The sequence below is a fragment of the Melopsittacus undulatus genome, chromosome 8 (assembly GCF_012275295.1).
Source record: "Melopsittacus undulatus isolate bMelUnd1 chromosome 8, bMelUnd1.mat.Z, whole genome shotgun sequence".
Lineage (NCBI taxonomy): Eukaryota > Metazoa > Chordata > Aves > Psittaciformes > Psittaculidae > Melopsittacus > Melopsittacus undulatus.
This window is the reverse complement of record NC_047534.1, coordinates 812,872-832,226: the sequence shown is the minus strand read 5'-3', so window position 1 is coordinate 832,226 and position 19,355 is coordinate 812,872. Positions and strand designations below refer to the sequence as shown.

At 44.7% G+C, this 19,355-nt stretch overlaps 1 protein-coding gene across 1 annotated transcript in view; it reads left to right on the top strand.

The window, feature by feature from the left end:
* The first annotated feature begins 2,989 nt into the window (after positions 1–2,989).
* The window catches only part of RBBP6 (RB binding protein 6, ubiquitin ligase), a 28,767-nt gene continuing 12,401 nt past the window's right edge, over positions 2,990–19,355 (top strand). Inside the window, exons 1-6 of the mRNA XM_034065619.1 lie at positions 2,990–3,581; positions 9,123–9,222; positions 11,856–11,892; positions 16,518–16,562; positions 18,893–18,981; positions 19,099–19,195. Coding sequence (XP_033921510.1) covers positions 3,416–3,581; positions 9,123–9,222; positions 11,856–11,892; positions 16,518–16,562; positions 18,893–18,981; positions 19,099–19,195 — 534 coding nt within the window. The 5' untranslated portion in view covers positions 2,990–3,415. The remainder of the gene's footprint in view (positions 3,582–9,122; positions 9,223–11,855; positions 11,893–16,517; positions 16,563–18,892; positions 18,982–19,098; positions 19,196–19,355) is intronic.

The following is a 19,355-nucleotide window of genomic DNA, read 5'->3' as shown; positions in this document are numbered from 1 at the left end:
TGCATTTGGAAGCAAAAGAGTTAAATTACAGTTCCAGAACCAGCTGAAACCCACAAAGCCAGTCCTGATGCCAGCAGGTGTGCAGGGCACACTGAGCCTTAACGCTGCTCTCATTTTCAAATGCCTTTCGGAACATACCCCTGCTCCTTCTGAAAGCCACAGGGTATTTCTGTGCCTCCCTGGGACAGTCCCAATTGGTTTCTGTGGTTCTAAATGTGGGTAGCAGAGAACACCTTCTTACATGCTACAACAGCAAGCTAATTGTTATGACATGAGCGTGGTAAACATCCTTTAATGGGCATTTCAAACCCATGGTGTAAGATGGATCTGTCCAAGTAAAGCTGTGACAGCATCTGGGGTAGTTGGGATGCGATCACACATCCTCCTGTGCCACTGCTGCCCTTTCACTGCTCCCACCACCCTCTTGTCAGTGGTCACTGCTGTGATGCCACAGCTCAGCTGCTCCTGGGAGCATCCCTTGTCCTGCTTGGGTTCGAATGAGCAGTATTAGATCATCACCATTCCAGATGAAAAGCCGGAGGGAGCAACCAAGCAGGTTCTGCTGGACTCGGGAGCAGGACTAGCCTGGGCTGGGCTGGGAGGTGTAAAGCAGCCGGTCACCTCAGATGCATCATCTCCTGGCTGCGTGAGCAGACTCTAAGGCTCCATTGAATCCCAGAATCCCAGACTGGTTTGGGTTGGAAGTGACCTTAATCTCATCCAGTTCCAAATCCCGGGCGTGGGGTGTGCTGTGTGTACGGTGCAGTGAAGCATGGTATGGCTCTGCCCATAGCTGACTCACAGTGCATCGATCCAGGGTGATCCACAGCACACACACCTGGTACTCAGTGCAAGCTGGTTTAAGAAACTGGTAATGCTGATGTTCTCTGACTGTTGAAACTAAACTCAAGTCAATCTACTCCTCACTCTCTAATGGAAGCAAACTGTTCTACATAGAACCTACTTAGTATGGAGACTCCAGGTACCCTTGTTCATGCAGATCCTTTTACCCTGGAGGGGATGAAAACCCTAACTAGCAGCTGCAGGGTCCAGATACCAAAAGTGTCCCAGACATTTTAGATGAGCAGTGTTTGTTTTCCCTTCCCTATTTTCACTCTAACAATGTACTTGGTTTTGGACTGATTCATTTGCAATAGGACTGCACAGGCTCCAAAGGTTTTCTCTTTAAACACCTGTGGCCAGAGGATTAGAAAATGAACATTTCTGAAGTGATGGATTGGGAGTTTGAATGAATGGGTGGATGTGCAACCAGTACATAAATCGAAACCGTTGGGAGTTTAATCATTACATTAATAGAAGTATGAAGCCCACAAGAAGGTGACTAATTGTGTAACTTTCTTTTCTGCTGCGTATTAGTGGGCAGATAACTGGTAGAGGAAAAATGAGGATTCATACAGAAATGTGCACAGTATGAATTACCTGGTCATGTAAAAGCTCAGATGCCTGGAAAGGAAGAGACGTGTGCGTCATAGATTTGTGGAAATAACAAATAGCTCCTTTAAAAAAGCAATAATCTGCATAATAAAGCATTAATAGATATCTTAAGTCACAGTCATTGCCTGCATAATGAAAACTGTGAGATGATAATGATTATTCTGCCCTCATGCTGTTTATTTTGCTGTTAGCACATGTTTAACTTCCTTATTACTGCTCAAGTTCTGCTCCCTGTTCTAATCAATTTCTTCTTCTCATCCAGATTAACCATTCTTCCCTTGGAAACAGCAAACTGAAACCTGCTCTGGTGTATCAGTCCCTGTGTCAGGTCTCTGTTGTCAGTCATTTGGCAGTGGGGAATTCAGCCGTTCGTGTTTCCATGGGGCATTCTGTGATGCAGGCACCAAGACTGTTATCTTCCCCTGGTGTTTTTGTCCTCTGTGCCCTGTCCCTCCTGCCCCGGTGCCGTCAGCTCTGCAGGACAGTGGCATGGGGATCGTTCCTCTGATGGGGTCACACTGTTGCTTCCGAGCAGGAATGGGAACCTCATGGTCTGCTGCGCACATTGTTCACCAGGGAGGGAAATAAGGGGAATGCTGTGTTGTTGCTCCCCAAGGAGGGTGAAGCTCATGGGATGCCAGGAGGGTTCTCCCCTCCCTTCACCAAGCATGGCAAAGCCATTGCCTCTCAGAATCACAGCATCATGAGGGAAGGGAACCCTGGGGATCACTGAGTCCAGCCCCTACCGATGCAAACCTAACCCTAACCCGGGAGCAGGGCACACAGGAATGTGTCCGTGATGGGGTTTGGGTGTCTCCAGAGAGGGGGATCCACAGCACCCTATGCCGGGGCTCTGCCACCCTCAATGGGCACCTCGTGTGGAGGTGACGCTTGTGTTTTAGTTTATGGCCATTGCTGCTCGTCCTGCAGCTGGGCACCACTGGAAGGGGTCCGGCACCATCCTGCTGGCACGGCCGTTGATCTGCTCCCCTCTCAGCCTGCTCCTCCCTGGAGCAGCCAGACCCAGCTCCCGCAGCCCCTGCTCAGCACAGGGATGCTCCAGACCCCGACCACCCTCATGGCCTCCGCTGGACCCTCTCCAGCAGCTCCTTGTGCCTTGCACTGGGTGCACTGGGAAGCCCGGTACTGGACACAGGAGGGACACGGGGGGGACACGGGGGGGGACAGGACACGGGGGGGACGGGACACGGGGGGGACGGGACACGGGGGGGGGCATGACACGGGGGGGACAGGACACGGGGGGGCAGGACACGGGGGGGGAAACGGGGGGGGACAGGACAAGGGGGGGACACGGGGGGGGGGACAGGGCACGGGGGGGGGGGGGACAGGACACCGGGGGGGGGCAGTCCCGGTAACGGCTGCCCGCTAGGGGGCGCTCAGCGCTCGGACGGAGAGGGCGTGGTGTTGTGTCATAATGCGCTGGGTCACGTGGGGCACGCACGCCGGCACGCCGGGAGGGGGTAAGAGGACGTGTGTGGGCGCGGCGTGGCCGTGCCCTTGCGCATGCGCCGTGCAGCGCTCGCCGCGGCCCGTGCGGTTGGGGCCGGGAAACCCCTCGGTGGGACGCGGTGGTGCGGGAGCCGCCATCGACAGCGGAGGCCCCGGAGCCGAACGGAACCGAACCGGACCGGACCGGGGCCGCACCGGGTCTGTGCCCGCACCGGGACGAGGAGCCCGGCGGCAGCCGAAGCCGAGGCCCGGCTCGATCGCTGTGGGCCGCAGTCGTTGCGGGGGCGGGGGCCGGGGCTTCGCAGCGCCACCGCCGCCATGGAGCCCTGAGGCCTCCAGCGGCTGAGTGTGCCTGAGGCCCCGCGGCCTGGCCATGGCCCAGCGCCGCGGCCTGTGAGCACAGCCCGGCCCGGCCCCAGCCCAGCCCCGGCCCCAGCGGAGGCCGCGCTGCCAACGGCCATCGGGGAGCGGGCACGGCCCGGCCCCGACCATGTCGTGCGTGCACTACAAGTTCTCGTCCAAGCTCAACTATGACACGGTCACCTTCGACGGGCTCCACATCTCCCTGTGCGACCTCAAGCGCCAGATCATGGGTCGCGAGAAGCTGAAGGCGGCCGACTGCGACCTGCAGATCACCAACGCCCAGACCAAAGAAGGTGCGTGGGGCGGCGGCGCGGCCTGCGGGAGCCGCGGTCTATAGCTCGGCCCCGAGCATGGGGACCGAGGGAATAAAGCGGGGTGGGAGCGATAACGTGGTTCGGACACGGTCGGTAGCGGTGCCCGGTGTTGAGGCCTTCCTGAGCTGTTCCTTTGTAGTCGTTGTGACAGGCACCGCCGGCGCTGCGCTTCAGACGCCGGGTTAGGTGTGGAGGTTCGTGTGCTGCATACAGGGCTTACCAAGGTTTGGGTTTCCTGGAAATCGGGGGAAAATAATGCGGAAATGGAGAGGGATAATAACAAACCTGCCAGGTTTCTTTTTAATCTGAAGGAGAGAGCTCGTAGTCATGGAAATAGAAGAGATGGCTGATTTGAAAAGTGAGTTTGTTGGCTTAATATTGTCTTCAGCGTCTTCTCCCTCACGCTTCATGGGAAAACTAGTTTTGTGCCTGTTGCAGAAAGTGCTCGCTAACAGCGTTTTGGATCTAGAGTTTATTTGTGAGTTAAAATTCCTGCAGGCCCTTTAAAGCCTTCTTGCACCTGACCTTCTCAGTTACACTGGAATTTCTTGTTAATATAACTTTTCTGCACCAAAGACATTGTCATTCAGATGCTGTTGAGCCTCATTTCATTATTCATTTATTCATTTCTAACCTTTTTCATGTGTTTTTTTATTTCCCCTGGTACTATGTGTTAGCCACGTCAGGGCAGCCCTGGAGGTCTGTGGCAGAGCATTTATGGTGAACATACGTAAGAAATGTTCTCAGAAGTCATAACTTCTTTTAAATCTCACAACTGACGCTTGATCCTCAACCATGATAAGGGTTTCCTCTTAGTGTGATATTTCAGATTGGATATTTGCCTTGTTGATAAGTTTGCAAGTAATTAAAAACTTTGGGAAGTGACTTATCAGCAATAAAAAGAATTGTAAAGTGTTTCGTTTGTTAATTTCCCTTCCTGTGCTTCTGTGCCACTCCTGCAACAGTCTTGTCTTTAAAACAGGTGCTGGTGGCTTTTTTTCTCTTCCTGCTTGAAGTATTAAAACAGAATAGTGTGTTTGCTGCAGTAACTGAAACTTCAGCCCCAGCCTTTAAAGTGGTTAGGTCTAAAGCTCGTGCTTTATCTACAGATGCTTAGACTGTCTTGAGGAGGATTTCTGTGAAGAGACTCAACAGCGCAACTTTGGGGCCTCAAGGATGCTATTAGTTTGTGTGAGGTGCGTAGGTAGAGATGCACTTCAGAAGTCTTGAGTTGTTCCAGTAGCACTGAATAGAATTGTCAAGAGCTGTTGAAAACTGCTTCATGAAGGGCTTTGCTGCAGAGGGGACTCTGGGGTTTCTTTGGTTGCTGCTGTACTTGCAGCTTCCCAGCACTGGCAGCCTGAATGGCCACTGCCTGACGTCATTCCTGTCGCAGGCTAGGCTGGGTAAAACAGCCTTGAGACCAGAACATTGGATGGTGGTAAATTGTGATGGAGCCCAGTTATCATCACCAGAACTAAAACATGTTCTGAAATAGGCTAGTGTTACAGCAGGTGAGGAGCAGGAAGCAAAGGTTATGGAAGATAAAATTATGCTCTTAAATATGCTGCCCCATAAAACAGCCCTCCAGTATCCACAGTGCAGTTCTGCAGAGGTTGTTGCTTTGGTTCTCTACATAATCAAAATCCAGTGGAGAACAAGCATCCTCTTCGCTAGGTTCTGTTACATGTGATGTTGCCTGAAGGTGAAGCTAAGAAAGGTATATCTTTCGTAGTTCAAAGAGCATTGCTCTTGTGTAACAGGGATGGGATCCTCCTCTGGGTCAGTTGTGTTGCACTTTGACTTTTAAAAAACCAGTATAAAACTCCAAATTACAGATTAGTAACACAGGTACTTATTGAAGCTTTTGTAAGGGGATTTCTCTGCAAACACAAAAATCCCCCAGTGGTTTTCAGAGCAAGGCTGCAAAATACATTTCAGCGCAATATATATGCCAGATTTTTTGGTTTATATCCATAACCACGAATTTCAGTTTTTAACAATCAGATTTGATGCTTAAACTCTCCTTCAGAACATAAAGGAAAAAAAACTAGACCAGGATATTCTGCCTCAGTGGGATGCTTGGAGTTCTTATGGACATACCATGACTTTGTGGAGGAGCCTGGACTAAATGTTGAAATGTGGAGTGATCTTGGAAAGAACAAAGTAAACCTGGAATGAAGATAACCAACTTGCTCTGGTTTTTTCAACTGCTCTGAGCTTTTATGGATCAGTAACTGTTGCTTTTCATAATGGATATGTAGTAATAAAAGCTAAAAGTAAGCAGGATTTTAAGCTTTTTGTCTCTTTCTAAGGTGCTGGGAAAGCAGAATGGGTGGTTGGGACCTGTCTATAGGAATGAGTGCCCTCTGTGCTTACTCTATAAGCATGTTCTGTAAAAGCAGAATTCCCTTCAAAAAGATACTCATTTTGAGTATATCGAGTGATGGGTTTAAACTCCCCTTGTCTTAATTTGATCAGAATTTCTTGACCTGTCTTTTATAGTAGATGCTTTCCCAATATTGTGGAAGAACTGCAAATCCTGTAACATTCTGACTCAAAACACTTGGGAAATGTGCTGTTCTCCTTATAGAGCAAAATGATACAGAAAACCAAGCCTGGGACTCTGAACTGGTGTTAGAGGAATCATCTGAAGGGCAGAGGGTGCTTTTCTAAGACTTGTCTCTTGAGCTCAGAACTTGCCTGAGTTCAGTGTTGGAGTGGGCACTTGACCATTTTAGTAATGCCACCATGTGATGTCTTCCAGACAAGCTCGTGCTGACTGTGAATGAAGTCACTTGGCCTCACAGCTGACGTTTGTCTGTCTGCTGGGATGGCTTCAACACTGCCAACATAGTGCTTTAGAGAAGACTTTTAAGCAAGTTTCAAAGCCAGCCCTTTGCTGGGCTGTTCCATGGTGCAGTGCTAGTCTGGGGCATTGCTTTGGTTCCAGCTCAGAGTGTGGTGAATTCCCAGGCTGCCATGCAGCATTATTCTGTGGAGCTTTCAGGAAGGACACAGTTCCTGTTTGCCTGGTGGGGTTGGAGGCAAGTCAGATACCTGTTTAAAACCCATCATGTTCCAGTAGAGCTCATCTGGTGCTTTGGCTCTGTCACCAGCAGGTTTGGGACCCTGGGGGTGTGCCATCAGCTCAGATCGTCTGCCTTGGCCAGGTCTTTAGGGCAGGCTGTGTTTGGTCCATAACGGCCTTGTTTCCAGTGTGGCTTTTGCTTTCCCAGTCACACACTGAAGCAACAAGCAGTGCCAACAAGACCTGAAGGCATCAGACAGTCTATGTAATCAAATTGATGATTGAAAGTATGTTAGATTTGGTTGACTTGTCCTTTCAAAGCAACATAGATGCTCTTTTGGAGCACAGCACTGTATAACAGTAATGCAAATGCAAGTTCCATGAGCTGCTTGGCTTACTGAACTAGCTCATTGAAGGAATGATGATATCCAAGTTGTAGGTGAGATCACTGATACCTATTCTGGTGGAAGCTGAAATGCCAGAAATAGTAGTCTGGGCAGGATTACTGGGGATGTTTCAAGGCAGTGCCTTCAGTGCCAGCTACAGAGATGATTTCCTTGTCGCAGTGTGCCAGTGGTGCTGAGCAGAACAGAGTTAAAAAGGTACATCATGAGAAAGCAGATTTCCAAGCACTAGAGAGAAAATGTGTGCTTGGGAGTTACCCTTGTTCCCAGCAGAGACAGTCTGGCATGTGAGTAGTCATTTTTGTCTCTTACTCTGCAAATCATTCCCCCAGCAGCATAATAGCTGGTTGCAAAGCACCTAAGCCTGGTAAAGGCTTTTCTTTGTTGTTCCACATCCAGGCTTGCCTTCTCATGGAGTCTGTTTTGATGAGGTTCTGGTGTGCTGTATCTGGGTGAAAATACTTCTGTAGACAGTGCACAGAGAGATGCTTTTGCAGTGCTGTCAGACTCAAAATGGTGGATTAAAGCAGGCCATGAAATAAAGTAGGAACTTTTTCAGTACATTGTTCATAGCAAATGTGTGACACACAGTACTGAAACTAGCAGATTTTCAAAATTACAGTTGAATTTAAAAGTGGGGGGTTCTTAAATCATGCATTAAATGCAGTGTAACCTTCAGAGCATAACCTAAGCTGTTTGCTGCAGGAAGAAGGTTGTGGACACTAATGCAATTGTTGGTTTAAGATTTCTAAATCAGTGTAGGGCAGCTCTTGTCTGCCTCCATTCCTTCCTTGAAATACTGCTTTCCTTTGACTTTCAAGCATACTGCTTTCTTGTAGAACATATAGCAGGCTTCAGACTGTTCTCTTTCTTCTGCTTTTGACTTTAGCATCCAAATCTTCCTTTGCTTTTGTAAGCTTCCTGAGTTAATTGAATCCTTATGTTTAATCACAGGTCAGATTGACAAAAGCCCAGTGCCACTTACTGGCCATCACTGGCAGTAAAATGAGTTTTGTGCTGTCAGGGGAATAGGAATCAGCAATGTTGTTGCCTCCAGCTACTTTGAACCGTTTCTGTTGAATCTTGAACAAATGTGAGGAGTAGCCTTGTTGAGCGTGATGCCACTGGTGGCTTTGCAGATGTGGAGTCATGTGGTGAGGCAGTGACGCTGCTTTGCAGGTCCCGGAGGTTGCCAGCTCTCTGCTGGGGGATGCTTCTGCCTGCAGGGAACAGCTTCCTGCTGGGAGCTGCTAGTTTAGTCTGAGAACTGTTAGACTGAGCTGGCATCTAATTCAAACCAAGCAAACACAAATTTCACGGGACCTCAGCACTAGCACTCCAGCTTTAGTTCTTTCCTGCTTGAAACATAACCAGTTATCTCTTTAGCCTATGTTTAATAACATTTCATCACCAAAATTAGTTCAGTGAATTGAGTCAGAGGAAAAATAAAGGCATTAAAGCCAGCTGGTATCAGATCCCTTCACAGAACTAACTCCATTTCACTGTACACTGACTGAGCAGCTGGCAGGCATGGCTGTTGATGGGTTAAGCTCCAAGAAAGGGAGATGGGGGCTCCCTTCTGTGTTCTGCACTAGCAGCAGAGGTGCATTGCTCTTGGTTAACAGCAGTGAAAGCAGTGGCGTGGAGTTTTCACGCTTTAGCCTTGTGCAGGGCAAGCGAGTCCCACTCCAGAACCCACTGTGCAGGTGAGACTTTGCTGTGGCCTGGTTTTCCCCAGATATCTGTTGGTTTTGCAACCTTAACAGCAGCCAAAGCAACTTAAGCTAGATGAGGAAAAACCACCCCCTGCACTAGCAGACTCTGCTTGAGTGACCTCTAAGGAGATTTTGCTGTTGGCATTCGAACTATTAAAAATGATAAGAAGGTTGTTGTTTTTGCTTGATTACCCAACCTGAAGCTTTCTTGAAATGTACTTTCAGTGTGATGAGACAGTAAAAGCACAGTAAAAGCACACCTAAAATTTTGCTTTTAGATCAGTAGAGGGATTCTCTGAAGTGCTGAGTGATAGCTGTATATATTCTTACAAATTGACTAATGTTCGTTCTGGTTTTATGTTGCTTTCAGAATACACAGATGATAATGCCCTGATTCCGAAGAACTCATCTGTAATTGTGAGAAGAATCCCTATTGGCGGAGTGAAAGCTACCAGCAAAACATACGTTATGTGAGTGTCAATAAAGCATGTACTGAGCAGGGTTTCAGTGGGTGAACTTATCATTTATCTTAGTTTATAGAGGCATTCAGGTTGTATCTTTCTTGTTAAAGCTGCTGTTAATTTTTGTCAGAATGGGGTAGGTTTTAATGTATGTCCCAAAGTAGGCTTAGCATTTTTAGCCCTGCTGGTACATGGATTTCAAACCCCAACAGTGGCAACCTGTAAGATGATTCTATGGGGTTTGGTCTTGGGAGTTGATTTTGCTGAGAGCCAGGTTGTAGATCCTATTTCCTCTGCTTGGGAAGATTCCTTATTCTATGTGTTTGCATTTATAGTAAAGACAGATAACACATTTTAGTGTGAATTTGTGGCTTATTCTCATCTAGAAGAGTCTGATTCTCAGTGTTTTGGCTATATGTTGCATCTGGGAGAGGAGACTGGGGTATGGCAATATTCTTCCACCCCAAGTGTGGGTTTTTACATAGTAGCTGTAGAGGAAAGACCAAGGCTTGCCAGCTGGCAAACCATGCACATAATAAGTTCATTCCTAAGTGATTCCTATTACTTTCCTAAAGGCAATGTCCATTTTGGGCAAGAGAACAACAATATCCTGAAGTGCATTGCCTTTTGTGCGAGTATGATGAAGGAATAGTTAGTCCTTTCCAAACCTGAGACTGGGGAAGCACTTTAGCATGTTACCAAATGTAACTAGTTATCTCCCTAAGCCTGTTTTTGCCTTAAGCTGGTATCTCTGCTCCAGCTTTTAATTCTGAGTTCTTAAGATTTATGAAAGACAGAGCGTCAGAAGTATTGATGAAAGTTACAGCTATTCACATGCAATCCTGATAACAGCATTCCTGCTGTCACTTACATATTCATACAGACCAGTTCTGTATCAGCTACATCAGCACTGTTTGAGTGGCCATGTTTTTCAGCCCTCTGAAAGACACACCTCTCCCCCACAATCAGTAGATGATACTAGCTTGTGATTTTGCCATGTCTCTCATGTTAGTTCTCAGTAAATAGACTGATGAGTTACAGTCTGACTCAAACAGTACAGCAGCATCCTGGTACCCATGAAGCATTTGCAAGCAAAAAGCCCTGAATTAATTCAGCGTAGCTCTGCATGGAAACTTTGGGCGTATTACAGCAGCAGTTGTTGCTCTCAGGCACTACCTAGTAATTCTGGAGGCCACAGCATTGTGCTTATAAACGTGGCCTTGTTTGGGGAATCAATTTAAATATGTGTGCTTAGTGCTGTCTTGTGAGTGCATCCTCCCTTTTGGGTTGGATGGCACCCTCCCTCCTCTGGTATTGTAATGCTGCCCTAAAGCAAGAGGATGGGTGCTGCAGGCAGCAAAGATCACAGGCACGCATTGTTTGTATGGGATAAGGAAAGAATGGCACTGCTGTTGAAAATTAACCAGGCAGATCAGCTTCCTATTCCTGCAGCTGGGAACGTTGCAGAACCAAGTGGTAGAGTGTTAAATGCTTGGGAATGGTGAAGGTCTGCTGTAACAGTGGAGAGGCCTTCAAAAGTGCTTTACTCACCTTGTACTATTCAAGGTAAATGGATGAAGCAACCACAGTGTGGTAATCCAAAGTATTTCCTTGTACTTCCTCATCTTCAGGGGGTACGTGGCTGTAATTGGGAGCCTGAGGGTGTTCTAGCAGTGGCAGGAAGCACGAGCCTTTCTCTTTGTACATAAATTCCACAGCAGCAGCTTTTAAATTGCCTCTGCTCATGGGACGCTTTGGATGATGTGTGCATTGTTTGTTAACCATCTTTGTGATTGCATGTCTGGTTCATGATGAGTAGCATGCAGGTACAGATTGATGAGTATGTGGAATCTCGGCAGGATTTCAAATGTAATAAATATTTCCTAAAATACTGTAGCATTTTCAAGATGATCTTAAAGCAAATTCTGGCAATTAAGACCTTTTTTTCTGTCACAGGACTCCTAAATCGCACAAAACCCTAGAAACTGCTTTCAGGTGACATTTCTACTACTATTTTTAGTCAATATAGCATATGTAACACGTTTAGTATTTTGGTGCTTTCATGGCTAAATACAGTAGATACTGAACACAGTGCTTGGGCTTCCACAAAGAAACACTGTTGTAAAGACTAAGCTGCCAACAGTTTTCTTCTTTCTTTGTCAGATGACTGAGGTTTTTCACTGAAGTGAGCTTGCACTTCATGGTGTTGAGACTCTCACTGTTCTGTCTTAGGAACTGAAGTGCTGTCTCTGGCACCTGGTTGTAACACTAAGGATGTACAGATTGGCTAAAGTGACCTTCATAGCTTGACAGTTGACTATTTAAGAACACAAAACTGTGATACAGGCTTCCTATTTTTGATACTTCCATAGCAGACAGAATGAGGACTTCCTCTTGCACTGTTGTGTTCTATATCTGTAAGTCTCAGAGTAATTGCTGACAAAGTACAAATGTGATATTTGGTGGGTTTTTAGTTGCTCTGAATGTACCAAGAGAGAAATGTGTATGAATGAATTTCCACATTCCCTAGCCTATAGGGACTTGATGGTTTGATGTTCAGGTTTTATCATCTGTTTTCACTGTTTTATGTTGGGTACCAGTGCTTTATTTTAAATTCTGATCACCTTTATTTCTTCTTCTAGAAGTCGAACTGAGCCAGTGAGTGGAACATCAAAAGCAGTATGTAAAAACCCAATCTCACACTTTTTTCTACACACTGCACTTAATTTTACACAACGTAGCCTTTTATTAATTTTCCAAACATTAACTTAATCTATTTTCCAGTAAAATAGAGTGTTTGTTGTAAATACAATGTATTTGCTTCAGCATAGTAAAAACTGAGTAATGCCATTATTTGCACAGTTCTAATGTGAATACCGGTATTTGTGCTAGTACTGGATTGTATTTCCTATTGCATATGATAGACTATTCCTGTATGACTCTGTGTTGTACAGATTCTGTGCGCTCGGGTTCAGATCCTGGCGGTTGGAGGTTTGCACAATTGAACATGGTGCCATGTTCTACATCTGTCTGTCTATAGCTAGTAATATGTATGTTTGTATAGGTTGTTGTGTGCTTTTTGTTTCTTGCAATAAAAGTTGTTTGGAGTGTACTTTTGCCATTTTCACATTGTATCACTTAGCTTTTTGTTTTAAATACCTTTTTTTCTTTTTTTTTTGCCTAATGGTTTTTGAAGATGTGATCAAAAACCACTGAGAAACCACTGTTGTTAACCTTGGTGCTGTTCCTTCTAACTTGGGGGTTCAAACAAATCCCAACCCCTACATATCCCGTACATTCTGAGGACAGTTCTGTTCAGCTGAATTGATTCCTTTTCATGTCCTTAAATACTTGGGCATTTGTCCTGAAACTGTGTAACTAAGGTGATACTGTTTGGGCCCCTCTGAGTACCTGAATGTCTTTAATAGATTGCCATGAATTTAAATATCATTGCTACACAAAGTGGTATTCTAAAGTTCTGCATTTGCTCTTTTCCCTTTACCTGATGAAGCTGTTTCATAGTTTGCAAATGAAAATACCTAAACCAAATGCTGGCAGAAGGTCAGAGCCTGGTGCATTGCTGGCTAAACCCCTGTTGTTTTTCTGCACTGCCTGCAGTACATTTTTGGGTCTGGGTGACTTCAGGGTTGGATGCTGCTTTCATTTCCCAAAGGTTAAGCCTTTCTTTAGTATACCACCACTTTGAGTTTGCGTTTGGAAAAGGGGCAGCGTTTTTCAGGTTTGAAAACACTGTTGTCTGCTGCTAAACTATAAGTAACACACAGAAATACTGGGCTGGTAATGGTCTAGATCTTGATTTGCCTCTTGGGTCAAATATGATGTGTAAATGCTCATTTTGAAATAGTCTTTACAGTATAAAAGTTACGACTTGGTGCTTTTTATTTTTCATCTTTATTTCAAGTATATCTGCTTTTCCTTCACTAGACTGGTGTGAGGCATTACACTAACCCTGGATCATTGGATCTGACCATTTGATAAGCTCTTAGGATACCTTGATGTAGAAACTGATGAAGTCAGGGTCTGTGTTCTGTGAAGGATACAGCCTCTGATTCTCACACAATGCCATCCAACAACTGCAAATTGAAAACTTGTGTGTGTAGGTTTAAAACCACCAAGTCCAAATCTGCATCCGTAATTCTATTGCTGATTGATTCAAATTCCTTTTTGGACATGAATGCCTCTCATTGCGAGTTGGAGATAGTTTGCCCAGTGACCCTAGTAGTTAATGTAATGCATTGATGTAAACCACTTTTACAGGATTTGATCTAATTCCTATGGGTTTTTATTTCTTGAAAACAGTTACTTTTCTTTTTGTTTACTAGCATGTGTATAAACACAAATCACATGTTCATAAATAAAGTTAACATTCTTTTAGCCTTGTGTGTTCCCTGGCATGTCTGTATTACATTTCTAAGTAGCATCTTACCATAAGCTAACATAGATACATCAAAAAAGATAAAATCGTGGAGTGGGAGGGAAGACTTAGTGTTAGTTAGAACTAATTGAAGTGAATGAAGAGCAAAACGTTCCCTTCTGTTTGCTCTGGCTGTACCTGGATTGGGTTGTGGGTAGCATAGGGAGGGTGGAAGCCTCACATCACTCTGAAATCCTTTCTTTTACTGTAAAAGCACTGCAGCCTCAGGTGCTTCTGGTGGTGGAGACACACTGAGCACTGTTAAAGCTAACTCAGGGCATGGTCTGAAGCATGGGGGTTTGTTCCTTGGGATTTGGGGTTTGTTTTTCATCCATATATTTCTGTCTGTATTTGAAAGCAGAGCCTGGATCTTAGTGTGGCAGGAGTAAATCCCTGGAAAACTTGTCAATTCTTGTTGAAGGGTAAAGCAGCAAAACGGAAATGAGTTAAGATTTTTTTTAAAGGATGCACAAAGCCAAACTCTGTTTCTTCATTGTCTTGCTCATAGGTTAGCTGTCATTCTACACCCAAAGTTGTGCTGCTGTCCTGCTCTTAATACAGCAGAGCAAGAAGGTGGATCCTTTTTGGTTTAGTATTCCCATTTCAGGAACTGCAGGGATCTCCAGTTGATGCTTGTCCTTAGAGGCTGCAGAAGTGCAGAGGGTCCTGCCTGCTTGTTTAATGCCATCAAGCACAAGCGTGATCATTCCTGGCTGGATTTTTAGTTCAACCAAGCTATAGGAGTTAGGAAACCACTGTGATTTAAATGTAGCATCAGTGAGATCAGCCTTTTCCTCCCATTTTCTGTCCCCTGTCCCACTTGCTTTGCATTAGTTTCTGCTTAGTCTTTTCTGTGAAATGGGAATTGATACACTGACTGTTGAGTATGGTTTGGGAGGGGGGTTGCCCCTGTCCCGTCCCCAGTTCTTCTGCAGTTTTATCTCTAGGTTGTATGCAAGTATCATGGAGATGTTGTTTGTGCTGAACTAAGTGGAGGGACTGGCAGGAATTGAGCAGAAATATCAAGGTAGGAAGAGACACAGGAATGTAGGCTCATTGGAAGGTGGCTCTTGGGCAAACATACCACAGAGTCCATTGATTATCTATTTGCTGCTTTTGGTATCTCCTGAATAGAAAGGAGTGCTACTGCCTCCTTTAAGGAACTGGACTGTTGCCTGGAGGCCATCTAATAACTGCTTCCTAAAAAGCCCCAGAGCTAGTTCGTAGTTTACTAACTGGTCTGTTTTGATTACTGATCAATCCTAGACCACTTAATACCAGGCTCCAGCAGGGAGCTTCCCTAATTCCTTGTTTTCCTCTGAAAAACCATGGAATGACAGTGGTTGTAGTTGCCATGAGAGAGCACGGGCCTGTTTTCCCACATGTAAAAAAGAGTGGCATATGGAGTGTGAAGCTACAGAATCCTTGATGAGTCTTCCCTTTAACAGAGCTAGGTACGAAATGTTCTCAAAAGGAAGACAGTTCAGTCTCTGGTAAGGCTTGCAATGGAAAGAAGGTCTCTCTTTCTAGATCTTCATGTTCCCCTCCAAATGCACATTTCAAGAGCTTATAGTTAGTAATGCAGTAATGTTGTATGTGCTCTCCTAGACATGTAGAGAAGGAATGATTAATGGACTTGAGGTATTTTTTCCCCAGTCTGCTAAAACTGGTCCTTCAGTTCTTTATCACCTAATGTAGGGAAGGACAGGAGCTTTCTGCCATTCAGTGGCCTTGTGGGGAGAGCTGTTTAGTTTTCATTGTAACGTTTTATTCGGTGGTTTCGAACAACTTAAGACACAATAAGCAGTGATTCGAGTGTTCCTGATAACGACTTAAGTTTAACTGCAGCTTGTGGCATAATGTCATTCAATATAGTGGATCAGGGAGAAGAGTTTCCCTTTTTACTTGTGGAAAAACTGCTCCAGTGTTTAGTTCTCAGCAAAACACTGTGGCCCATTCCCAGCTAGTGGCCTGGGGACTTCATTCCTACAAGGTATAACTGTAGGTAGCTGGAAGGAAGCAGGGTAGTTCTGTTGGAGAGAAAAGTATAGGGCTGTGCTCTGAATCCATGTTTTCAGTACCAAGAGTGTGCTTTGCACTTTCTGCCTTTGTTCATTTAGTCCTGAGTTCAGTTGGGTAGCAAGGAAATACTAAATCCTCACTTCCCAAGCTGATTTGGATAGTGTGGCCTAATAGTGATCTAATAAAATACAAGAAAGGAGTTGTCTCAGTTATTATGGGCTACTCTGTCATGATAAACACATTTACTTACATACAGTTCCAGCAGTTGTTTCTTGTAGGCAAAGTGGTGGGGTACTGTTAGGACTGATGCTTTGGATCGGTGGTTGTAGTTGGGCTTGGTGGGGTCCAGGTTTGGCATTTTGAAACGTACCAAGTGGAGAGGCAGAACTCATGGTTCAGGGCTCTTTATTCTGACAGCAGCTGTTCTGGGTTCGTAAAAGCATAACCATGTGAATTTGTAACTGGTTAACTGACAAACTCCACTGAAGCTTCCTGCAGTGATGCTTTTAAGCCCTTTTTAACTGAAAACTGACAGCTTCCTTCCCCCTTTGACTCTTAAGCCCCTGTGAGCATTTGGGAGGGTCCCTCTGTGAGATACTCTGGAGCAATAAGTCCATCTCAGGCGGGTTTGGTTATTTTAGTTCCTTAGCATTAACCACATAGGAACCCTTAAGCTGCCATAGGTTTGGACTTTGTTTTGAACAAATACAATTGACACTGGGTTGGAAATGCCTCTTCCAGGGAACACGCAGTGGGTGTAGGGCAGCCTTTCAGACTACAGTAGAGGTTAACTGTTGCCATGTTTTGATTGTAGAACTTGAATATGTGTTTAATTTTTTGTGAACAGATTGATGACTCTTCTGCATCTATTTCTCTGGCCCAGCTTACTAAGGTATATATATATATTCTTGTCAAATACTTTAAAGAAAAGTGTTTGTTTCTTATTTCTAAATCTCTACTGTGCTCTCTAGCTGGATAACTGTTGTAATCAGAACAAAGCTTTAGCTTAAGCCTTAATAATTTAAAGTATTCATTTTAACTTTAAAATGTGTGTATATTTTGATACTATCCTGTAAAGAGTAGTTCCCAGTTTGGGAAGATAGAAGGGGAGTGCCTTATCAGCCTCAGCATAATGTTGCAGTGTTACTCATCCTCAAGACACAAAGAAGAAGCCCTTCAGAAGCTCTTTACCGTTTTTCATACCTTTGGTTTATTTTGCGTTGGAAACTAACCCAATTTTTGCAGAAGAATTTAATTGGCTGTAAGTTCCGGACATTGCAGGGGGCTGCAACAGCCACAATAACATGGACAATTGCATGGCTTGTTTCTGAATTCCTAGTCATTCCAGTTACAGAGCCATTCTTGGAATGCTGCACAATTCCATAAGCTGTAGTAGACAGTGGACAACCTGAGCTAATTTGTTTGAACGCAGACTGTGTAAATTGTGTAAATGTACCTAATTGTTCATAGGAATATACCAATGTGTATGTGTGGCATAAACTAGCAGCTGTGACCTTCTGGAACTGTTGTAATGCCATGTTTTGCGATGGAACTGCTTGCTTTTTTTGCTCAACAATGTGTAACTTTGTCTGGGAAAGCACTAGTGACTGCACTCGGTGCACTTAGTTCCTAGTCTTTGAAGTGACAAAGCTTAGGGAAGGCAGGGCCCAGTGCAGAGGAGCTAGTTCTTTCTTCCCAAAACAAAGGCTGGAGCTAATTTCCAAGAAAGAGGAATCTTTTCCCCCTGGTGACTTCTTCCCTGTCCCACTGCACAAATCAAATAGCGTGCAGTGGGCAAAAAAACCCCCACAAAGTAGTTCTGGAGGGAGCCACCAAAAGCAATTGATCTCCATTAGTGCTGTCCCTAAGCGTGTCCTTGGCTCTGTAAACCCATGTGAAGTTTTACTCTAAAATGTGACAAGCTGTCCAGGTGTGTACACAGATAAACTTTGGGGGAAAACTAAGGATTTCAGGCAAATGCAGGAACATAGCAGAAAGCAGCTCAAAACTGTTACTTCCTCTAAGCTCTTGAATCCAGGCTGCCTTAGCGTGGAGGCAATGTGTTAACAGTTTTCTGGTTTATTATTGCTCTGTATTAAATGCCATCTTTGAATTTTGGTCTATTCCTAGTAATGTTTTGTGGGCTTTGGATGTATTTTGTAAACCGTTTGGGTTCAAACAAATTAGTCCAATACCTGTAAAGTTTTCTGTACTTGTTAATGGCAATGATTTGACAGCTGTTGATCTGGATTGTGTTACTGTTGGGAAACTCCTGTGTATCTGAAACAACCATTTAATAAAAAGTTGAAACTAGTTGGTTGCTTTTGTGAATGAATGCATATAAAACCAGAACCATGAGTGCTTGATCTGAATGGTAGGTGCTTGAAGGTCCAAATCATTTACAGTCACTCCCTTAGACCCTGCTTGTATCTGGACTAGTGTGTAATAAGAATACGTTAACAAATGCTGCTTAATTCAGCTGGCTTCAGTAATTTGAAGATCTAGTTCTGCGTAAGGTTTCTATTACAATTTGTAAATTAAAAGGACACAGTCAACTGGGAAGAACCTGCAGGTTGTTCTTGTTGTAGTTAAATCATTTAATCTGGAGAAGTTAGTGGGGGGACATGCAGTTTGGGCTGCCCGCAGCACACGATGGTCACGTTTCTGCTGAAGAGAACCTTGTGTTCAAGCTGGATTCATTTCAGTGCTTCCATGTCTGAATTTCAGCAAGCAAAAACAACTGCCCCGACTCCTAAGTTGTGTGTCCTTTTAATGCTGCAAAATGTAGATAATGCTACTTGCATACATCTTAATCAATTGTACAGTGTGTATCTTCTCCTTCAAATAGCCTGGAGCTTCAAAATCAGTTTAAAAACACTGCATAGTGTATATATATTTTTTCTACACATTGCTTCAGTCCACGTGGAAGAAAACTGGACTGGTTACACAAGCCTTTAAGTCAGGTACAAACAGAGCCTAAGGTTTGAGTGCCCAACAATGCTCTTTTCAAGTAGGCTGACAGGCACATAAACATCATGTAATGGCGTAAGGACTCCCCAGAACATCTTCAGGACAAATGTATTTTATATAAGCAGCTGTTTTCATGCAAGCTCAGCTAGTGTTGTGCTGCTCTTTACAGGATTGGATGAGTGGTCTTGTCTTTGGCTGTGTGGGCTTAAATGTGTTTCTAATGTGTGTGTCAAATAATTGCCTGTTAAACAGACCGCCAATCTGGCTGAAGCCAATGCTTCCGAAGAAGATAAAATAAAAGCTATGATGACACAGTCTGGCCATGAATATGATCCAGTCAAGTAAGTGTCCAGAATGTCAAATGTGTTCTCTGAAGATTGTGTTAAAATAGTGGAGATGTTGGTTTTAACAGAACCCACACCCATCCCTTCTTTCTTCTTTTCCCCAAAACCTTCTAGTTACATGAAGAAGCCTGTGGGTCCTCCTCCACCATCATACACCTGCTTTCGCTGTGGGAAACCTGGACACTATATAAAGAACTGCCCAACAAATGGGGTAAGGTTTTGGGGGGGGGCTTGTGCTCTTGCTGAGGGTTGCATTTTGTTACCTTGGCAGCTGGTAACAAATCCAGGCATGCTCATGTTAAATATTGCTTCTTTCTAGGTTATAGGCATTAAATGTGTCTGGATCCTTCTCTGTGAACTTTCAAGTGTAT